The following is a 22,985-nucleotide window of genomic DNA, read 5'->3' as shown; positions in this document are numbered from 1 at the left end:
CCTAATATATCATACAGATATTATTTATATTATGATCAGAAGCGCTGGTGGCCTGGCGGTAAGAGCGTGCGACTTGCAATTAGGGCTTCCAAATACCGGACTTCTCACAATACCGGTATTAATACCGAAACAGTCTTCGTCAATACCGGGATCCCGGGATCCCGGTATTGGATATGAATCGCTTAAAAATTTATAGTTTTATTAAAAAAGGGACTTTAAAAGGCTCACTGGAATACCAGATATATCCTAAAAGCTATTACAACAATGCCGCCATCTGCAATAATTTTATTTCACACTCCAGGTTGGCAATCATTTTATCCAATTTGTTGACTTCACGTCACCAGTCACATTTTTAGTCCAACTTAAACTACCAGAACACTTTTTTTTCAAAACTCCGTCAAAATTAGTTTGCCATTATTACAGTTATCCTTGCTATTTTGTTTTATTATTTGATAAAATTATAAGAACTAATTATGTTAATATCACATTCATCACTCACAAAACTTTAGGATTCATCCATCACCAATATCACCAACCACCAAATATTTATATATCTGACGCATAGGCAACGATCTTGGTTCAATTATAAAATGAGGGCTAGAGGCCAGTTGTTAGATTTAGACCAAGTAAAGTCTGCCACGATTTTGATAGCATATGCAGTACAAGTTTTATTTGTACGTCATAATTTCATGGAAGTCCGACCGACGTTTAAAATAACACTTGGACTGCGTGTGCTATCAAAATCGTTGTAGACTTTTCTTGGTCTAACTCTAGATGCGTCTGACGTTTAGTAAGTTTTTTGATACAGCCAAATATAATGGTTTTAAAGGATTTATACTGCACATTTCCCTCGTTTTTCAAAATACCGGGATCCCGGTATTGCATTTAAAAATACCGGTATTGAAAAATGCGTTTAAAAAGGCGGTATCCCGGTATTTCGGGATCCCGGGATCCCGGTATTGGAAGCCCTACTTGCAATCCAGGGGTCGCGGGTTCAAACCCCGGCTCGTACCAATGAGTTTTTCGGAACCTATGTACGAAATATCATTTGATATATACCAGTCGCTTTTCGGTGAAGGAAAACATCGTGAGGAAACCGGACTAATCCCAATACGGGCCTAGTTTACCCTCTGGGTTGGAAGGTCAGATGGCAGTCGCTTTCGTAAAAACTAGTGCCCACGCCAAGGGATTAGTTGCCAAACGGATTCTATGAGCTGTGCCAAAATGCCGGGACAACGCGAGGAAGATGAAAGATGAATATAAATTATATAATTTATCCATGAAACATGATTTACATGTGTTAGCAGCCCTAGAGTTACAGTGGTTGAATTATTAAAGCCGTCCCCGCGGGAATATGATACTAGCAACATTGGAACGTACCACGAAACTGTAACTACTGGAAACCCAAATTTGATAGCGCGTGCTAGTTGAAAAGAATGTGATACCAGTTCGGTATAGTTCATACCAAGAGAACAAATTAAAGAAATAAATGGTATTATTAGCGATTTCAAAATCGCACTTTTACACTATAAAGAGATAGTTTGATGTCAGGTAAGAGAACCATTTTTTTAGGTTTTAGTTTTTCATTGGGTAAGTAAAAAAATAATTTTAAATAAAATCTTTCAAAACATGAAAAAAAAATTGAGCGAAAAACTGGAGGCGGAATCCGATTTATTTATTTATTGTTTATTATTAACATACAGTACAAGGCTTAAATCTATACAGATCCCTGCAAAACTGTATTTACAGTTTGCCTGCAGGTAAGAGTCTCTACTTACACAATGACATATTATATTTTTAAATACGTATATTATAGTTATTATATTTTATCTAAACACTTAAGTGACACTTGCACGTGTGCAATTATCACTTAAGTGTTTGCAGTAGGTACAGTTTTAATTTACTTTAAATTTTTTTCTTATTTGGCTCATGCCGTATATTCTCCGGTAGACTATTCAGGAAATACGGAAGTCTTTTCGTTAGAGTTCTGTCACCAAAATAGTTACTAACCCGAGGAACTACAAATTTTCGCGCGGTTACTGTCCTAACGCGGTTGTAATAATAAGTTATGAAGTTATGAATTTGTTATGGATACGATATATCATTGCCAAAAGTGACATTACTTCAACCAGTTGTTGACACTGATAGATCATATCCATAAAAAATTCATAACCTGTTAATCAAAATACGCCTTCTTTCACAATTACGAAGCGTTATCTTTCAATTGTGATTTTTTGCTGTTTGACGTCATTTATAAATAGCTTGGCCAAAACCGATTACATTTCTAAAGTGATATTGTGAAAGTTGGAACAGTTTTCATTCCGTGAGTTTTTGTTAGTAAACAGTGGCGGTATGGACTCCTCGTTTTCCTGCGGAAAGATGCCGTTGATAACACCGCCCCTATTATATAGCCGCGACTCACGCAAACTCGTCCAACTCCTAAGTGGGTACTTAAACTATTTCTAGTGTCCGACCGAAACACGTTATTTTGCCGTAACAGAAACCGAAACCGAAGGTTCGGCTTTGGCTCTAGTTTCGGCCGAAACCGAAACTTTTGGAGATTTATTAAAGTCGTTGAAAAAATGTCATTAAACCGCTTTTATACACATATAACTGCGTCGACCGTCCAATGGCGCCATCATTAGGGGTATTGTGTTTTCTAATAAACCAATTAATTTCTGTATACATAATGTTGTGCTACTTGCTCCCCAACTTTTGGTCTTTGTCACATAGTTTAGTTTTTCGTATGTTTCGGCCCGGCCGAAAGGTTCGGACGTTTTTTGGCCGAAACCGAAACTAAGGCCGAAACTGGCCGAAACCGAAACCGAAATCGAATTTTCGGTCGGACACTAACTATTTCTTAGTCGTCTAACCGGGATCCTTTTAAAATACCGAAACTTTTTTGACCAAATTTCGTTTCCCAACCAAATTTTGCCAACTGCACGTTTGTCAACTCAATCTTTCCCATATAAACATTTGACAAACTTAAAATCCGACAAATGATAATTTCCCAAACTGTTACTTTGCAAGTTTTAATAAACCAACTGTTTTTTTCCCAGATGTTTTACTTGGACTATAAATGTTCGCTCAAATTTATTTTTGTCAAATAAATCACTGGACAAAATTATTTTGTCCAAAAATATCTTTACTCAAAAAATGTTTGTTCAAATAAATGTATTGCAATGCAAAACCACTACTTGACGAATTATGTCTATCCAAAACATTATGTTACTAAAAATGTGTTACGTCTAGGTTAGGTAAAATGGGCAAACCAAGCCCCCCGCATTGAAAAACGAGTCGGACTCGCGCACGAAGTGTTCCGTACCATTCGTGCACAAACAAAACCAATTAAGTGCAAGACTTGAAAGCACTTAGACTTAAAAGTCTAACCAAAATCCGAATCGGAGCACCCCACTATCCACGTGGTCTTGTCTGTCCTACCCCTAGAGTGTATGTAAAAAGCCGGAGGCGCGAAGGGGCTGCTTTGCCCGTAGCGCCGGAGCAGATGCGGAGCAAAACTCGATAAATTCGGAATACTTATCGTTACTATTCGAAAATTAAAAAATGGGGATATTTAAAATAATTAAGTAAATATTTAAGTAATTGCTAAAATACAAGTTTGTCACGTTTTATTTTGGTTTTTGGATTCTTTGCTAAGTACTTTTTTTATAATTGTTACATTTGTCATGTTTTGTTATGGTTTTTATATTCTTTGGCAACTAATAATTTAGAGTAATTAAAATTTGGTAAAATAAAAGTTGCCAATCTAAGGAAATGTCAAAATAGGTTTTTGGATATCGTTCTCTTGGTAAATATTTATATGCGATTTGTTTAGTTCGGAAATGATTAGTTGCCTTTTATTTTTTGGGAAACATAGTTTGGGATATGAAAATCTGGCAAAAAAAATCGGTAATCCATTAGTAACCCCGTCTAACCTTTTGGAAAAAAATGTAACACCGCGGTTTGTTAAAGGTTAATAAAAACTTAGTTAAGTGTAACTAAATCTTCTTAAAGTCTTTCAAATAATAAGACATTGGTTTTAGGATACATATATTATGAACCTAATGTACCTAGGGTTGCCAGATCGGGAAAAAATATCAATTTTTCGTGATTTTGGGATTTAAGTCGGGAAAAAAAAAACTATCGCTCCCTCATCGCACAATATCTCGCTACGCATACCCCGCGCGCTCGTTCGACGACAGTACGGAACTTGAAATCATTTTTCAATCATTGCTTTATAACGTGAACCTGTTTTTCGGGACAATTTGCACTTGGTCGGGAATCGGGAACACATGCTAAAAATAGGGAGAATCCCGCCAAATCCCGACCATCTGGCAACCCTAAATGTACCGAGGGTCTTACGCTGTACTCTCTGTTGAAGAAGTAGTTTTCTATCAAAGCGGTTTAGTAAACACAGCTTGATGTCGTAAAACAACATTCGTACTAAAAGCGGAGTCTCGAAGATTCGAAACAAGAAACATTGCGCTCCGATCATGTTCCTCATTTAAATATTCTTTATCGGAGGTTGTTACTAGTTTGCAAAACTTCCGAGCTTCTAGAATGTTTGCTGTGTGGAATAACCTGCAAACTGCAACTCTTTACCGCGAAATACTTTCGAATCTCGCGCAGTAAACAGGAAAAACATGTCCCAAATATGGCAATGCGTTTCGATTTGAATAATGCTGTACCGTAAAATGGGGTGAGTAGGGTCAAAACTGAAATTCAAACTTCGATAACATTTTATTTTTACATATGAAAACTGAATATAATAAGTGTTCCGGACGTTTGTATTTTAGTTTTTATTTTATTTTGGGTAGTTCCATTTCATAACTTTGACGATAAAGAGGAAAACCCACCTCACCCCGTAGTGCCTCGTATTTGGGGTGAGAGGGGTTTTCATACAAAGGTGATTTTGGAAGATTGTTGGATCGATTTTTTTTTATTATGCGTATTACTATAGCTCCATTTTAAATTGGAATACATTATTTTTGTAGCATTAGCCTTAAAATCCCTTATCACCCCCCTCTCAAACCTTCTCTCCCCATTCATAACCCACCTCTCCCCGCGAAACCTACTCACCCCGTTTTACGGTACTGAAAGTGGATTAGGTGAGTGACATTTATGATATTTGAAAAACGGGTACTTATATCGATTTTGTGGGTGGAGACGCGAAACAGCCCACGCTTATTATGAAGACATAAATATTTTATGCTCCCGTATTTGTCGTGGGATTTCTTTTGGCAATAATTATTACGTAAAATATCTTAACAATTTTTATTAGAATGAACGAAATATTAAATTTTTCTTTAGGATGATCAAGATTAATGAACTTGGCAGAATATTTCAATTTTCCGAGCAACAAGATAAAATGTGTGAAATTTTACGATCAACTTGCCATACCTCGGGCGACGATAAACGAATTTACGATAATGAAATGAACAAATCGTCATAATCCTAAGACAGGCTTTTTGAATGATTTCACGTCAATTATGAATTATGATTATAAAATATTAATTTTATATTATAATACCTATCACATACAACGCAAACATAATAACTATGGCCGATGTGATAACGTAACGTTCACTAAATCGTCGCTAGATTGCTATTTTCATCTTCAAGTACAAATAGTCTAATAAAAATATGGTAAACATTTAATAATAATAATATAATAATTCAGCTTATATACGTCCCACTGCTGGGCACAGGCCTCCTCTCATGCGCGAGAGGGTTTGGGCTATAGTCCCCACGCTAGCCCAATGCGGATTGGGGACTCCACATACACCTTTTGAATTTCTTCGCAGATGTATGCAGGTTTCCTCACGATGTTTTCCTTCACCGAAAAGCTAGTGGTAAATATCAAATGAACATTTATTAAAGATAATTAAAACAAGTAGTACGAGTATATAACAAATAATAAAAAACTAACTAAACTAAAATTAATAAACACTAAGCATAGAAATAAACTATAGATAGAACATTTGCCCCAAATCGCCGTCTATTCTATAAAGCTAAGAATAAAAGTTAGTTTAATTGCAATACGCTGTGGTTATTATTGGTGTTAATTACTATTCTTTTAATAATTCCTAGCGCGCGTGCCGTAGCACCGTCCCGCTTGAGTTATTGGCTGCGTGCAGTGCATGAGAAATCGAGGAGGTACGAATTTTCATAGCACCGTAGCGTAGTGGAATACCCGTAGCTACGATCCAAATAAATCCCGGTTTCTGTGTGGTTTTCGCTTTATTTTAACTTAGATAACCCTAGCAATCCTAACATGTATATAAAATATGGTGCTATATAAGTATTCTAGCCGCGATACTCGTAAAAGCTTTCATACCTTTATTTTTAACGAGTACCTATTTATTTCGTTTATAAAAGTAGTAGTGGTATTTAAACACTATATTGCACAAAACTGTGCACTTATATGTACAACACAGAGATAATAAAATTAGTGTATACAAAGGCGAACTTTTCCCTTTCAGAAGGTTCTCTTTCAGCTAACCTTCCAGCCCATTGTCTGTATGTAGATAATCCAAATAAGTACAATTATTTTATCCCAGTTATCGATTGAAATGATTTTTTTTGTCACTAATATTAATATGTCCCAGAACTATCTTGATCATGAAGTCAGAAGGTATATTACTACGCACAAAAAAACTCCGTAGAAATAACAATTAGGTAAAAAACAACGTAACAAGACTGATCTCTAAATGGGTTCTTATCGCATTGCAAAAATAAGTTTAACTGGCGACGCGCCCCGGCTTTGCACGTGTTAAAAACCATAACAAATTATACACCTAAACTTTCCTCAAAAGTCACTCTGAAAACCGCATGAAAAGCTGTACAGTATTTTTCGAGTTTATCGCAAACATACATGTTACATACAAACAGACAGACGCGGCGGGGGACTTTGTTTTATAAGACGTAGTGATGATCAGGTATATTTAAATTAGGTATATTTTGATAAGGTTTGATTCAAAACACCTTTCACTAGTTACAATTTGTGTAGCAGTAGGTAACATTCAAAATTGTCACAATGGTCAACCAGTCTACGACTGCATTTATAAAATAAAAGGCAAGAATTCAACGGCATTTACACAGACGTCTTAAGAGCTAAAATATTTTAGAATTTCAGCTAACTTCAAAGTGAAATGCTTGATGTTATAGCTTAAGTTTATGTAGACACGTCAACCCCATTACCTTTCACTGCTCGGATTTTAAAATAAAAGGCTCAAAAACTTGTACGAAAAATAAAATAAAGAAATATTATGAGGACTTGAATTATTTATTTCCTTATCTTATACTTAGTGTGTTTGTTGCAAACTTGTTTAGGCGCCTGTAGTTTTAACATACTATGTTTAAAAAAAACGCTAGGTCACCTGAGCTACATCATGTGTCATACATACTATTCGCTTAGCACCTTTGCATACAAATTTCTATGCAGGGGGTTACTTTTCTCTGCAGCTAACTGTACATGTACATCTACAACTACATGCTCACTGTTCAAGCATGTATTTATCGTCCAAAAACCTACTGATCATTCATCATTATCAATATTATCATCATTATATTAGCCCTTTATCGCCCACTGCTGAGCATTTATGTAGCTTTTATTTGATGCAAAAAACGACGTTTTTATTTATTTTTCAAAATAATAATATTTAACTCGCTTTTTAAACTTTCTTCACAAGCCCTCGCTCATTTATGACTTTGCTGCTAATGGACTTTAGACTTTAAAGTTGTTGCTCTCGGGTGACGCAGATCCGACTGCGTCATTTCGTCGCTATACTTACTCAACCTCATATCTGCAACAAACATTTGATGGAAATGTCGCTTTTCTTTCATTCGGAATACGGGTGTTTTTGTCATCAAATGAGTGTTGCAGATACGAGGTTGAGTAAGTATAGCGGCGAGTTGCTACTTTATGATTGTAATGCTCTTACATAGACACAGTTTTATACTTTTACGGTACTCTACGGAGTTAAAACTCGGTAATAAAAGTATAACAGCCCTTAAAAGGTTATTTCTGGGTATGTGACATTCTGACCCGTATATTTCTTTCCCGCTGCCAGGCGTGTCTCACTCCGCGATATTGTCGCTTTGCTACAGTACGGGTACCATCAGTTTGGCACTGACATAAAAGCCGTCGAGAACGTAATTTACTTTCTATACATCTCGATACACTAATATGCGAGTACGAGCGAGATGTATAGAAAGTAAATTAGTACGTTGTCGATGGCGTTTATGTCAGTGACAAACTGATGGTAGCCGTACAGGTAGCTAAAAGTAATTCCGTTCGGCCCCAATTTTGGGGAAAGCCATAAGCCAATATTCTGTGCCGCTGCTTGAAAAAACAAACAATGAGCAATTTTAACGTATTTGGGCAGTGAATCAATTTGTTGATTTTAAGTAAGTAAGTAAGAAGTTTTAGGTTAAATAAAACTACATACAAATAAAATGTTTTTGAAATAGTTTTTTCCTATTTACTTTAAAGAAATAATCATAAATGTGATTCCTAATACTCCTTTTTTCAGTCGATTGAGTGTCATTAAATTTCTTGTAAAATGTATTTTATTCCCTTGGTTTTTTAATCATGATTATTGAAATTCAGCCTCATTAACAAATAAACCACGGAAAAGTGAACTGTGAGATTTTTATCACAAAGGCTTTAGATGGAAGATAACCTAATTTTGAACAGTGCTTAGAATTCTTAAGAGTTGGCTCTTATAAATCGGAGGCGGAGAGCTAGCAAATATAACTGAGATTAGAGCAAACTTCACGAGAGTTGAGAATGTCTCTTGTTAGGCTAATGCTCTTTTAAACGCTCAAGTCGTTATTCACTCGTCCCATTTCCAATAGTAGTCTTAAACGTGTTTTACGGTTCTACTTAAGCTGTAAAATAAATTCCGGCTAGTGACAATTTTCGTGAATATGTCCTGATTATGGGCGCATTATGCCGATAATTTGCTGGAAAATTGTTTCTCTTCAACATTTTCCCTCGTCCTATTCATATTCAATCAGATCCATTTTGACATTGGATACCTATCTATATATGAGTATTTATCATGAGCCGATATCTTAAACGTGTTTCGGTTCTATACCTACTCAGATCTGGCACGTTTCATTTGGACACAAGATACCCATGTCCATAACACGTTCACTTAACCAATATCTCTGTTGTACTATTTATTTGTTTACAAATGGACTTTAATAGTAGGTACGACTCAAATGTAGGTTGTATGTGTATTATTTGTTAGAGCATTAAAACTGAAACAATGTATGTGAAACACGTCGCTACATTATTAATGTCAGACACTTGAAGGATTGGACTCGGCAAACATGGATAAAAATAATGTATAAAGAGTTTAATACCTCAACGTCTTTGCAAAACACTCGTCGTAAGTTTGTACAGTCACTCACATATATTATCTGTATTTCTGTATTTATTACGTATCAAACTAAGGCATCCTTTGCATTTTAAATATGTAGTTTAAAATATAACGTTTCGCACCGAAACTGAAACATTTTGTTTTAATGTAGGTATACGTATTGCATTCTCTTAAATCGTATAGGTACCTATTCCTGTTGTTTCACTTTGTGCGACTATGCAAATGAATATTTTAAGTCAAATGTGTGCTAGTTTAGTAAAGATTAAATTAAATTTATATACCTAAAATAAATTTAATTTAAAATCACGAGTTTTAAGTAACTGTTAAGGCCCAGTAGGTTCGTGTTTTTCTCGTACTCTCACTGAGCGTAAGCGTGAGCGAGATGGATATGCGTGCTCGGGGCCGTGTATATTATGTGTGAGTGCATTTATGTACCTACGTGATGTATGAAAATCTACATATAATATGTACTCACGTGTATACACACCTGTGATCCAGCCACAGATCACGTACATACTAGATGTAGCATATAAGATGGCGCACTTTACGATATACATAGGTTGTGTAGTATAAAGTAATATAAGATATACTACCGAGTGGTAAGAGCACTTATGATTTGTAGTGACAAGTCTTAGTAAACGTTACAGGATAAGAAGACTCTGTCTGTAACAGGTAGTCTGTGGATCCGCCAGTTGGAGCGCCACGTGACGCAATAATAAGGAATATTTATCAAAGGCATTGCTTACCTCTGCATATCTCGAGCGCCCTGAGCCTGGGCGTGCCGTCGCGCGCAAATTATTGCCATGAGCACCTGTGCCGTGCATTATACAATACCGGCGCCATTACGTTGTGTGTCACATTGTCAATGGCGACGGCGAAATTAAATGTACATTTCAAATGTTTAAGACGCTGTACGGTAGCCGTTTGGCACTGACATAAACGCCATCGAGAACGTAATTTACTTTCTATACATCTCGCTCGTACTCGCATATTAGTGCGAACGAGATGTATAGAAAGTAAATTACGTTCTCGATAGCGTATATGTCAGTTTGGACACTGTCAGTGACGGGCTCTGGTTACAGTCATTGATCTTGTAATGTAACTGACTTTAGGAGTAGCTACCGCTTATGGAGAATTTGATTTCCCTACTGTTTAAAATATAGGTACATTTATTTATTGAACGTTATTGCACAAAATTAAATAAAAAATACAAATGGCGGACTTCATGCCTAAAGGCATTCTCCACTAATCAACCATAGGGCTAAACAGAGATGTAATAAAAATGGTGAAAGAAGAAAAGTAAGAGAACACATAGGTATTTTCTAATTGTACTTGTGCTTGTCGCGGCTTTGCAGCTTTGGAGCTCCAAAGAAATAAGTCTTGCCACGTTATCAAACCGATTAAAAATAAAAATAAACACGTCATATATATATATTACTTAAACACACTTTATTAGCACACCGTATGGGTGTGTATACGCCATGGCGAAAAATAAACATCTTTTACTCTACTCTAGACCGGTTGAAAAATTGTTTTTTTTTTAGCATGAAAACGCATAGAGGAGGTCTCTCGAAAATTCGAAAAATAAGGAGTACTAAGTATTTAAAGGCAAATCTATTCTAGGTCCCCCAACCTTCTATCAAACATTCACTATCAAAATCAAAATTCTAATGTCTGAAGCGGCTGTGAATGATTTCAATTGACATTCGCTCATTGGCCGTGGAATTGCAATCGGAAATACCGAATGAATCCGTTCGATTTGACGATGACGTTCATTCCGGAACGGCGGATTTCGTGCCTCGGCTCGGATGGACGGTAATTATGTCTCGATTCACTAGCGACTTGGATTTCATCAGTTTATTCATAACGACTCAAATAAAAAGCTTCGATTTAAAGTAAACTGATGTAATCTTCCAAAGTACTGGTTACAAGGGGTTCTTGACTAAACGGTTAAATGAGAAGTGGTGTGGTTATTGTATGGAGGCTGATGAGAGAGTGATTTGCAATATTTGATCAGTACAAAAGGTGGTTTAAATTTAGGTGCCTCTAATTGGCCGCGATACAAAGTATGTGGAGCGCCCCTATTGGTGCTTAAGAAAAAGCTTCCGAATACTAGCCGAGCCCGACGGCCGCGTTTAGCTACTGCATTAGGAATTTGAGATTTTATACAAATACATATATATAAGCTAGAAATATTATTAAAAAATACCTAGTTAAAATGAGAGGGCAGTGCACCGAAATCACTTAATTACGGTCTTGTCTATTATGTACCTAACAATTAAAAATGAATTTGTAAATAATTTAAGACTCCTTAACTCAAAAATCTTTTTAAGTTAAGATGAGTAGTTAAGTTTAGTATTATACAATGCCTTTACTGAAATAAACAGTTTAAATTTTAAATTTTTAAATTTTATTTTTTATTAGGTTGCGTTCGCAACAGGGTTGCCGTTTCTATCTGCATCTCTATGGTAGTAGGCATCCTATCATCTTGTTGGCAATGATAATAGTCAGTAGTGGTGGTGATGGCATGATGCAAATTATGATGTGTACACTCTAACTTAAATTCATTAACTATTACTTATTTTGATCTCAGGTTCGTAACGGGTCCCCTTTCAAGGAAAATATCCATGTCTTTAATAATAAACAAAAAAAAACTTTTTAATTTTATATTTTACGTAAGGTACATATCTAAAATCGTATAAATGTGCTAAATATCCGTCCCTGAGCTTAATTGGTTCATATATTTCAATTATAAATATCGGCATTTACAATCTACTTCTATATATTGTGACGTATGTAAAACCGGTTTACATTTATAAGCACATTTCCGCTCTCTGTCTGATACGCACGCAACTTATGCTAATTTGGGGCACTAAAACGCACGAATGTTGTTTTACAAATTATTTGTACGACGACGTAAGTACCTCATTACGAGATTACGTCTTATGAAGGTAGTTCTCGGAATCGGGGTAAATTCGGCAGCCCGTGTAAGATAGTTTGGAGTAGGTAACATTTTAATAACATTTTTTTATTTTATGTATAAGGTTAGAGGGGTAGTGTTAGAGGAAACTTTCGAGTATATGGAGCCAAAGTATTAAGCTTAGGTATAATCTTATTATATATAATATTCGATATAAGCGTTTTAGTACTTAATAAATAATTAGGCTGCTTATCAATAAACGACAATTATTTCGACCATTTAATATATTATTTCAAAAAGTTAGAAAAAGTAACGGTACTTATTACTATTATTAAATAGGTAGTAGTAACACGTCTTGAATAATATAAAAAATAGTGTCCGACAAAAGTTTCAAACATAAAATAGTGTACATTTCGGTCTCGGCAAAAAAAAAATGTTTATACCGTAGGTTCGGTTTCGGCCAAAAACCTGCCGAATCTTTCGGCCGCGCCGAAATGTACAAGATTTTAATTTTCAGCAGTGTCCGTTGAAGTTTCAGTTTCAGTAGATTTCGGCATAAAAACCTGATTCCGGTTGGAGACTAAAGAATAACTGAATATGTTGTAAAGGATAATTAATTTGTTTCAGGCGCTCAAGCGCAGGCTTGCTGGCACCCCAGCTGGCATGCCAAAGCGCATCGCCGGCGCCGGTCGCGTCGGCTCCCCACCCCGCGCCCGCGTCCCCCCCGCGGGTGGTGTCCGCGCCGCCCGCGCCGCTCGCGCCGCCCCCCGACCCCGTTCCCCAGCCCGCCCAGGAAGACGGCGTCAGATTGCGCAGAGTGCACACCGTTGCGGTGCGGGATTACCTTAAGAGAGAGACGCAGACGTTCTTCGGCGTACAGAGGGACAATGAGAGGGAACAACGGCGGCTGTGGTACGAGAGGCGGAGGAGGCACGCGGCGCGGGCGCTCGGCGACCTCCGGCTCGACCTGCCTCCGGATCATCATCCTGATGATGATGATATTAGGTATGTTTATATTGACTGTGAACCCTTATTTTGTGTGCATATGTCTACATATTTACTGTTAGTAATGTTTATAATTAAAAATAGATGTCATATATAGGTACTAAAGAAAATGTGACCAAGTCCTCCAGTGCCCGATATCGGAATCGAATCGAAGTCTTCAGCTTATGTGGGTACAGCCGTCCTAATTTATCGAGTACGCAATCGCTGAAAAGTAATAGTATTTTATACAATCGTGATATAATGGAGAGCTTTTCAGTCGAGTACCGTGTTTAGGCAACGAAGCTTGCTGAGTTGCCTAAGTTAGGTACGAGATTGAAAAGCTTGATTATATCACTATTGTATACAATACTTTTTCTACGAGTTAACAAAAAAAATACTTAAATCTAGTAGAAGAATCATATATGTACTTAGGTAAAAAAAACCAAAAGTATACAGCTAAGATGCGCGAGCTGCCGCGATACCTTCATACTCGTACGCAACCCGACCCCCGCGCCCTGCGCCCCCCGGCCGGTTGGTCAACGACACCTTCTCGTAACTCATGAGTAGTCATGAGGCCCTGGTACTTGCCCCGCACTTTCGATTGGTCAATTTCATTATAGTTGACTAAACTGTATCGAAATGAATATTATAGTTGAGTTGGGGTCCCATAGAGAAAAAAGTATGCGATTTCACTTTGGTATACGAAGTCTTAATTCAAGCATTGCAGTCGACGAGTAGAAAAAAGTTATTACTTAACCCGCCCGCTAGCAACATAATACAGGAGTCATTAAATTTAATGGCTAAAAACACAATGAGATTTAAAAAATTTGTTGTAATGAATACAATTTTTGGTTGATCGTGAGTTCTAATTTAGTACTAGGTAGTCTGTTAGTAATTCCACTATTAGGGAATTAATAACAGTCTTTATCCGACAGAATCGGTAAAGTTCAGTGAGGTAGCAAGCTAAAATTTATGCCTGTGTATATTAATATATGTATACTAATGTCATGAGTAAAATTCACAAAAGTTTAAATAATGTTCATACTTGTTACTTACATACATACAACACGTTGTTTAGTTTGTACACAGCGGCGAGTATACTACACCGATTTTTTTGCGAATGACGATAATCACATTATATTGAATCCAATTAAGAAAGAGATTGATTAGGTCTCAAGAGTCTTATCTATTGTGGCCAGAACTCAGAAAACCTACTTAATTATTTTTTATTATATTCCAGCAAATACTTATATCTGTAAGTGTATACGTGGATCTTATTTAAAAATAATTACTATTTTATGTACATTCGCAACTCCAATTATAAAGTAACATTTGTCAGTGTATTCCTATCAGGATCCGTATTTTCTTCGACCGTCACATATTAGAATTATTGAACGAAGTGTAACAGTTTGGAAGCAGTAGAGCACTTAATGTTGCAGTCGGAAATGGAATCCTAAGCCCTTAATCCCGATGTACTATCTCTATCTACACCAAAGCTCTCTGTATTATTCCTATCGCTTACGCAAAAGTTTTTCTTTGCTGTAGAAATATAAATGTGACCTCCCAGACCCGTATTGAGGCATGTCCACGAAAAAAATTGAAACTAGAAAAATGTTCACGAAAATGTAGACTGGTCGAATCTAGTCGGCTCTAGTAACTAGCAAAGCTGCCGTTTACATGTTATGAATTTTTTTAATACTACGTCGGTGGCAAACAAGCATACCGTCGGTGCGAATAAAAAAATTGCCATGTATTTGTTAGCTACTTTACAGGAGACAAAAAAACTGTTTATTTTCCTGTTTGTAATATATTTGTTGCACCTGTATTTTTCTGGTAGATTAATGGTTTTTACATGATACTTATGCAGAAAATAAACAGTTTTTTTCGTAAATTTTTACAATATAAATTATTTTAACCAGAATTTTGCTACATAGCGACTTAAATTTGGTTCACTTAAAATCGTCATGTGTAAAGTTTACACATAGCGATTTGTTGCCAAAGTAACGTAGCACGAGAAATGATACATAGCGGATTTTAGGGTCAATAAATCGCCATGGGCAACATTATCGCCATCACCTGTAATACTAAATTTTGGAACTAAGGTTTAATGAAGGAGTCAAAACAAACAACCCGTTCGTGAACAAGAACAATTTAATTGTCGGGCTAGTTAAAGTTAATCGGTTTACACTTAATCGCTACAACTTATCAATAGAAAGTTAATCTATTAATACTGGGTCTCTATTTAACCAGGTTCTAAATTTTTTGTTGGTGACACTTGGTCGATTGCGCTATTCATAAGGCAAAACTAAAAGGTAAGTAGTCCAAAATCGCAGTTTAGGAAAATAGTGGAAGGCTTAGCTGCTCAGTAGCGACAGTCGACGGCTCTCTCGACCGGCTGGCCGGAAGTTCCAATAGCTCCGACTCTGGCAGGGCCAGCTGCCCTGGTCGTCTTGCACGGTATCGGGCCTACCAAAGGCCGAGCCCCCAGTAGACACCTCCTATCGGAGGAAAATCTTCTAGCCGGGGTTTCTGGGTGAGCGAATGTCAACTCCGGAGGGCCCAGGACGCACCTGGTTCGCCCTTACGGGACGTTTCCCGTAACCTCAATGCACAATCACCAACCGAGGGCAGCAAAGATGAGAACGTCGTCTCAAATATTTAATTTAAAGCCGATAATTCGGCTTGATCTGCTAAAAAAAATCCGAGTCCAAAATGGCCGGCCCCTCTTCCTTCCGAGGTTGCCAGTATTACCATCCCAAGACAATTAACCAAATTGAACGTGAAATTCTAACTACCGGAATTAAACCAAAACGTGGTAAATGCTGCCGGACAAGCACGGAATAATATTTATTAAGAAAAGGAAAGGAGAACTCGACAATCCATACATTTATACCCGTTTGTCGAGAATAATAATAATTATTTTGGTAAGACTTAGTTATCGACCGACCTGGTGTCGAAGGGATTCGGACTCATCTCCCTGGCAACACGAAATCGCTGTCAAGTCGACAGTCAATTGACACTATTCGAGACACAGATTTAACCGTCCGTCCGGCTTAATAGATGTATTTTGTTATCAAAATATTTTCCCATTACTATAGGGTTTGCAATCCGGATCCGGAATGTATGAAATTATCCGGATCTGGATCCGGATCCGCGGATCTTCCCATACATTTCGGATACGTCGTGCAAACACACCCTCGACGGAAAACAAGGCATTTAATTTCGTTATGTGCAAAAAAAAATCACATAGCTATTTTTTTGTACAAATTTTGTTAGTTATTTTCAAAACTAATATAGATATATAAAAAAATATTGATATAGGTCGACGGGAAATTGAAAAAGGAATCCGTTTCATTATTACAAGAACAATGAATAGTGAATACATATTTCACCTTACGCCCATGTGACGAAGCGGTCAAGCCACATATTTTGACTAAGGTGTAGAGTCTGTGAAAGTAGGGCCTGTAGAGTTAGAAGCTTGGCTCTACAAGATATCTGATAACTTTTTGTCAGTGCGAGCCTTATGGTTTCGTCTTGGCAACATTTTACATGAAAATGTTTTTGGTGGGATTTCACATCTTTTTGTAAGTTGCCTATGACAATCTTCTGATTGAAATGCAATAAAATATATGAGTATGAGTATGAGGGTTGCGGGTGATTTACTATTAAAAATCCTGAAATACGTGCTTGGGCGGCATCTTTTATATACAATCTGCTTTTTACTGATTCCCCATACAAACTTCAACCCCCTTTTTCCCCTAACGCCTTTTTCCACCCTTTTTCACCCTTACGGGGTGATTTTGGGGTTGAAACTATTTTATATCCTTCCCCATAACAATAACTATCTACATACCAAATTTCAACGAAATCGGTTCCGCGGTTATCGATTTCCCATACAAAATTCTACCCCTCTTTTTACCCCCTTAGGGGCTAATAATTTCAAATTTTTGAATTGTTTTATTGTTTGTGGACTAATACTATCTCACATACCAAATTTCAGCTTCCTAGGACTTCAGGAAGTACCCTAGAGGTTTTGATGATCAACAGTGAGTGAATGAGTCAGTGACGAAATCGGGGTTTTTTAGACTTTAATAAAATCCAAAGTATAAGAGCTATGCAATTGAAATTTTATATGCTTAATAAGTCCACTATTGACATCATATCCCGAGAGTTTTGTTTATCTGGTATAATCCAAACCCAAGTTAAGAGGGTTCAAAAAAACGACGAAGCGCTTCGAGAAAAGGTAGGTAGTGCCCTTGCGTTTCGCTTTGCTCGTCTTGGCGGGGGCACTACCGTGCCCCCAGATTAGAATATGCCAATATAAAAAAATCGTAAAAAAACACATAGCGATTTTTTTATTCGCACCGACGATACGGCCCGCCTGATGAAGCAACCTGTCTCCGTAGCCTGTGGACGCCTGCAATTCCAGAGATGTTACATGCGTGTTGCCGACCCTAACACTCCGCACCAGTCGTTAAGCTCTGGCAACCTTGACTTCACAACTGTGTAGTCGTCTGTGTAGAAGAGAATTAGTAGTTTATATGATTGCTACATAATGCTTAATTATGTACAGTTACACTGCTTTATATACACACATATTATAAACTGTTTATAATGTGTTCAGAAACCGTTTGTTATACATAATTGCCGTGGAGGAATCACAACAGGGTGATCAAACTGATCAATTAACATTTCATTTCAAATAAAACGTCATCTCAACTGATTGAGGTTAAGGCAAATTCCTTTGTTTTTTTAAAGATGTTCGAAATTTGAATGGCATTATAAAGTCGCATTTGATGTTATTACGTAATCATAACATTTACTTTTACATAACATCAATAATTTGACTTAAAGGGCCTCTGTGCTATTGGCTTCGCATGCCTCCCAAAGGTCCCGGACCCCATGGTCCTGAGATACATTTGGAAAGACATTTTGTCAAATAAGAAATTTGTTCTAACAGAACAGTTTATCTTTAGGCTGACCGTAATTTACGGTTTTAGAACGCATCATAGAGGATTTATGATATAGTCTGTGTAGATAAAATTCTTCTGACTACAGTAAGTGGCGCTCCGACTCGATAATTTGTAAGATTCGCGCATTAATACTCGTATCATGCTAGAATTTACCTACTATCCAAATAGGCAGCTGAGAAGCACTCAGTATATTATTATTACAGGCTTAAGCTGTCTGAAATTGATCTTGCCCACTTTAGTTGACGAAGGATAATTGTAATTAATGGATGTACTTAAGCCATTTGTCATACCGATAATCTATGCACAACATATTCTAGTTATAGTAGGTAGAGGTTGATATTGATTATACATATAAATAGCAGTCACTGAGTTGTTACTTGATTACGAGTTAGGTAGATCAAGATATTTATTAAGTATTTGGGGACGATCTTACACAAATCGACCTAGCCCCTAACTAAGCAAAGCTTACTAGGCTACGATATACGGTACAAAAGTTTCTGGTAGAATTAATAGATTTGGTAGATCGACCTATATTTTATCTTTTAATGTATATGAAACGTACCTACGTACCCACCCACATATAGTTGCTTGCTTATTTATGGCATTTTAAAATAATTTTATGATATAAACATGGAGCTTTCACCAAGGTCATACCAAAGTTTACTTCGCGCAATAGAGATTTTGCTGTTCTAAGATTTTTTATTAATCACGAATGTCATAAAATACTGGGCAGAGGAAATCGAACGCTACGTCAGTGATACTGAAGTTTTTAGCCTCGGTATAGTATTTTTTATATTGAACTTTTAAGGGGACGGTATATGACGTTTTCGATTTAGAGCTCACTTTGTGCAATCAATTTGTTCAAGAAATGTTTAATAACTGCATTAAATTATACGTAAATTTGTTCACGAAGAAGCCGTGTACCGGCTCTTCACGGCATAATATTTTTTATTTGCTGTAATTCTCTACAAATCGACACTAAAAGTATCCAAAAATCAAAATATGGAGTTCCGTTTGAGCAACACGCATTACAGTTTTGCCTTTAACAGTAATTGAGTTGTTGTGTGATTTTGAAAGCTAGATAACTAAACTAGCAAATTATTATCTACTTATATTTTTACTCACAAATACAACACAGAAATTCAATCCCAAATGTAAACTTTCGTACAATTTCCATACATTGACGACATCACTCAAAATTCTTCTTCGAGTCAGATGGCCGCTGGCCTTGGATCGAAGCAGACGTGTACGTCGTCGTAGCTCGTTTTTGACATTATTTAGACATTTCATCATATACGCATACGAAAATGTATACCAGTAGATAAATTGTATTTCAAAAAATAGGGTAAATAAATTTATTTAAAATTTGATTTGTTGTTATTTACAGGTCGTAACGATCGAAAACAGCAGTAAACTATCCTAAAACAATACGATTACAATTGAATTTAAGTAACTTGTTCCTTCAAAACCCGCTTAAAATGAAAAAAGTTTAAAGACTCGTTTTACTGATTGGGATTGATTTTCATTATGCTGGTATCAATTTTGCGTCATATGAAAAAGTATATGACTTCTGTACGTCAATGACATTTGATGTCAATTGTAATCTTGTATTTACGTTAGAGAATATTATATATTCATTTAAATATTACTTACCTATTAATACGAAGCGTAATTCGTTTAATACCTGAAAGTCTTAGTGTCTACACCTACTTTGTTGCCGTTCGTTCCGTCTATATGTGTGCGATTACGTGCTGTTCTCAATAATCAAGAAACAAGCCATAATCTTCAAGAATAAAATAACAGCAAGACCAGCATTTAGTACTAACTAGTTTTTGCGGATTTGGAGACAAGAGATGAAGCTTACAGGCTAATACCGCTGCGGTCTGGTTATTGTTATGTGTATATATCGAGTATTATATAAATTTACTATAAAATAACAATGTTTTATTTCAATGTCATTATGTGCGTAGGTATGTATGTTTCGGTGATTATAAGAATTTTGTCCACACAATAATTGTGCAAAGCAGAGACTGCATCATGCTTTCTTTACGGTATAAGGTATGGTACCGTTATTATTTATCAATACCGGTTCGTTTTGAAGGTAAAACTATACCGGTTGAAATACAAAGTACGGTACCGGTATAAAATTACAGCAGGGACAACCATTTTTATAGGTGTACAGTCAGCTGCAGAGAAAAGGTACGACCAGATAGATAATTGTATGCAGGGGTGGTACCTTTTCTCTGCAGCTAGCTGTACCTAAACCATCATTGACCGAGCGTTGGCGAAGGTCTCCGTTTCAACTTGGGCAAAAATGCTTTCGTATGTCCGAATTCTTCTCCTTTGCATATCACATTTCTCAACTGATTCTCGTGAAAATTCGGTAGTCCGATATAATTATTCGGTTTCTTTTTTTTTTGAACAATTTAAAATAGGCAGAAATTGTCATAAAGGACTTACGCGCCAGTAGGGTCTGTGACACTTAAGACCACTGCGATTATTAGGTACTTACTGGCCCCTATTTCACCACGACCACGGTGACAGGTGCGACAGTTGTCGACATCACTGTTGCTGACGTCACAGGCCTCCATAGGCTACGGTAACCGCTTACCATCGGACGGGCGATGTGCTTGTTTGCCACCAACATTTTAATAAATAAATAAACTCCATTATATTGCCACTAAAAAATTCTTATTTTGCGAAGCTAATGACAATTGTCACAAGAAACACGGCAACTGTATCGAAATTGCGACACAGAACTCATTTCCTGTCAAGACTTACCGAAAATTCTTTGAAAAATCTTGTGACAATTGTCACAAGATTTTTTCGCGAGAGAAATGTCTGTTTTATCCGATATAATAAAGTTTTTTTTTAATAATAGGTACAATGACGGTGGCAAACACGAATACGGCCCGCCCGATGGTAAGCGGTAACTGTATTATTAAATTGTACAACGGGACTTAATCGCGTATCTAAGTTTTAAGATTTACCTCCGACGTTTCGAGGACGGCGTTGTCCCCGTGGTCTCGGAGAAGACTGGCTTAACTATCCGGTGGCGAATGCACTAGTCCCAAAACGCACTATTAGTCAATACACTCTAATTTCGAAAGCCCCTCTTCTCATAAGAAACTAGGCCCAAAATACCATATTTCCAAAAAGGCTCATTCTCGATTTACACGAGAACCATTGAGAACTAGTCCCAAAATACACCTTTCCCAAAATACCCCAAATTGTGTTCACCTGTGCGTGGCGTAATACTTTATTCTCATAATGCGTAGGTCTCAAAACACTCTAGTTCCAAAATACCCTATTTTTTTGGAATGTCTCTTTGTGACTGCTTTCAGCCGTAATCATTACCCGTTTGATGCCTAAAATATTTTTTTCAAAAATAGGATTTACGTATTTAATTATTATTTTGAGCTATACAGGGTGTAATCGTTAAGTGTTGCTCGGCGATAGTTCCGTAAATATAGCAGATATCAGAAAATTTCAAATTGATATCGAAAGTGCATATAGTGAAAGTGAAGGGCAATATACACACGAGTGTTTTAATGCCTGTGTTGATAAAGCAGTGTATGGAACTATCATAATTAGGTGGGCGAGAAACTACCCTCATTTATGGCATTATTTAATTATTTAATGCCATAAATGAGGGTAGTTTCTCGCCCACCTAATTATGATAGTTCCATACACTGCTTTATCAACACAGGCATTAAAACACTCGTGTGTATATTGCCCTTCACTTTCACTATATGCACTTTCGATATCAATTTGAAATTTTCTGATATCTGCTATATTTACGGAACTATCGCCGAGCAACACTTAACGATTACACCCTGTATAGCTCAAAATAATAATTAAATAAATCCTATTTTTGAAAAAAAAATTTTAGGCATCAAACGGGTAATGATTACGGCTGAAAGCAGTCACAAAGAGACATTCCAAAAAAATAGGGTATTTTGGAACTAGAGTGCATGTTTTGAGACCTACGCATTATGAGAATAAAGTATTACGCCACGCACAGGAGAACACAATTTGGGGTATTTTGGGAAAGGTGTATTTTGGGACTAGTTCTCAATGGTTCTCGTGTAAATCGAGAATGAGCCTTTTTGGAAATATGGTATTTTGGGCCTAGTTTCTTATGAGAAGAGGGGCTTTCGAAATTAGAGTGTATTGACTAATAGTGCGTTTTGGGACTAGTGCATTCGCCACCGGATAGTGGCTTAAGTTGACATCAGCATCTTCTAACCGCGCGAGTTTTTCGAACTACCCGCACTTGGTCTTGTTTATCCGCTTGAACGTTTTGCGGTTCCGTTGTACAATTTAATAATGTGTAAAAATCGTGAAAGTTTAAATCAGTGTTAGCGGTAACTGTAGTCCATGGATGCCTATGGCGTCAATAACAGTGATGTTTTTGTCGTACCTGTCACCGTGGTGAAATAGGGGCCAGATTACGCCGCGCCGCGTGGAACGTGAGGTGCATTGGGGTAAATGCATACCATTCACTCAAGGAAAATAATCTCCCTTATAAGATCACTCGTGTGTCTGCCATTTTGTTAAAGCCAATTTTCACCGTAACTACTGGACTAGTTCAATTGAAATTTAGTACACATATGTCAAGTAAGGAAGTAGTAAGTCGGTGATCCGAAGATGAGTAACGTAAATAAATGAACTTTTAACTTTGCGGCGATTTTTGGTATCATGTGACATATCAGATAT

General features: G+C 36.9%; 1 protein-coding gene across 2 annotated transcripts in view; it reads left to right on the top strand.

Moving 5' to 3' along the window:
• The window catches only part of LOC134651058 (inactive rhomboid protein 2), a 195,150-nt gene that overhangs the window by 122,377 nt on the left and 49,788 nt on the right, over positions 1-22,985 (top strand). For both annotated transcript variants that reach the window (XM_063506043.1, XM_063506041.1), the window contains exon 2: positions 12,937-13,314. In XM_063506043.1, coding sequence (XP_063362113.1) covers positions 12,937-13,314 — 378 coding nt within the window. The remainder of the gene's footprint in view (positions 1-12,936; positions 13,315-22,985) is intronic.

The sequence above is a fragment of the Cydia amplana genome, chromosome 9, assembly GCF_948474715.1.
Source record: "Cydia amplana chromosome 9, ilCydAmpl1.1, whole genome shotgun sequence".
Lineage (NCBI taxonomy): Eukaryota > Metazoa > Arthropoda > Insecta > Lepidoptera > Tortricidae > Cydia > Cydia amplana.
Note: the sequence above shows the minus strand (reverse complement) of the source record. Positions and strands in the feature narration are given on the sequence as shown.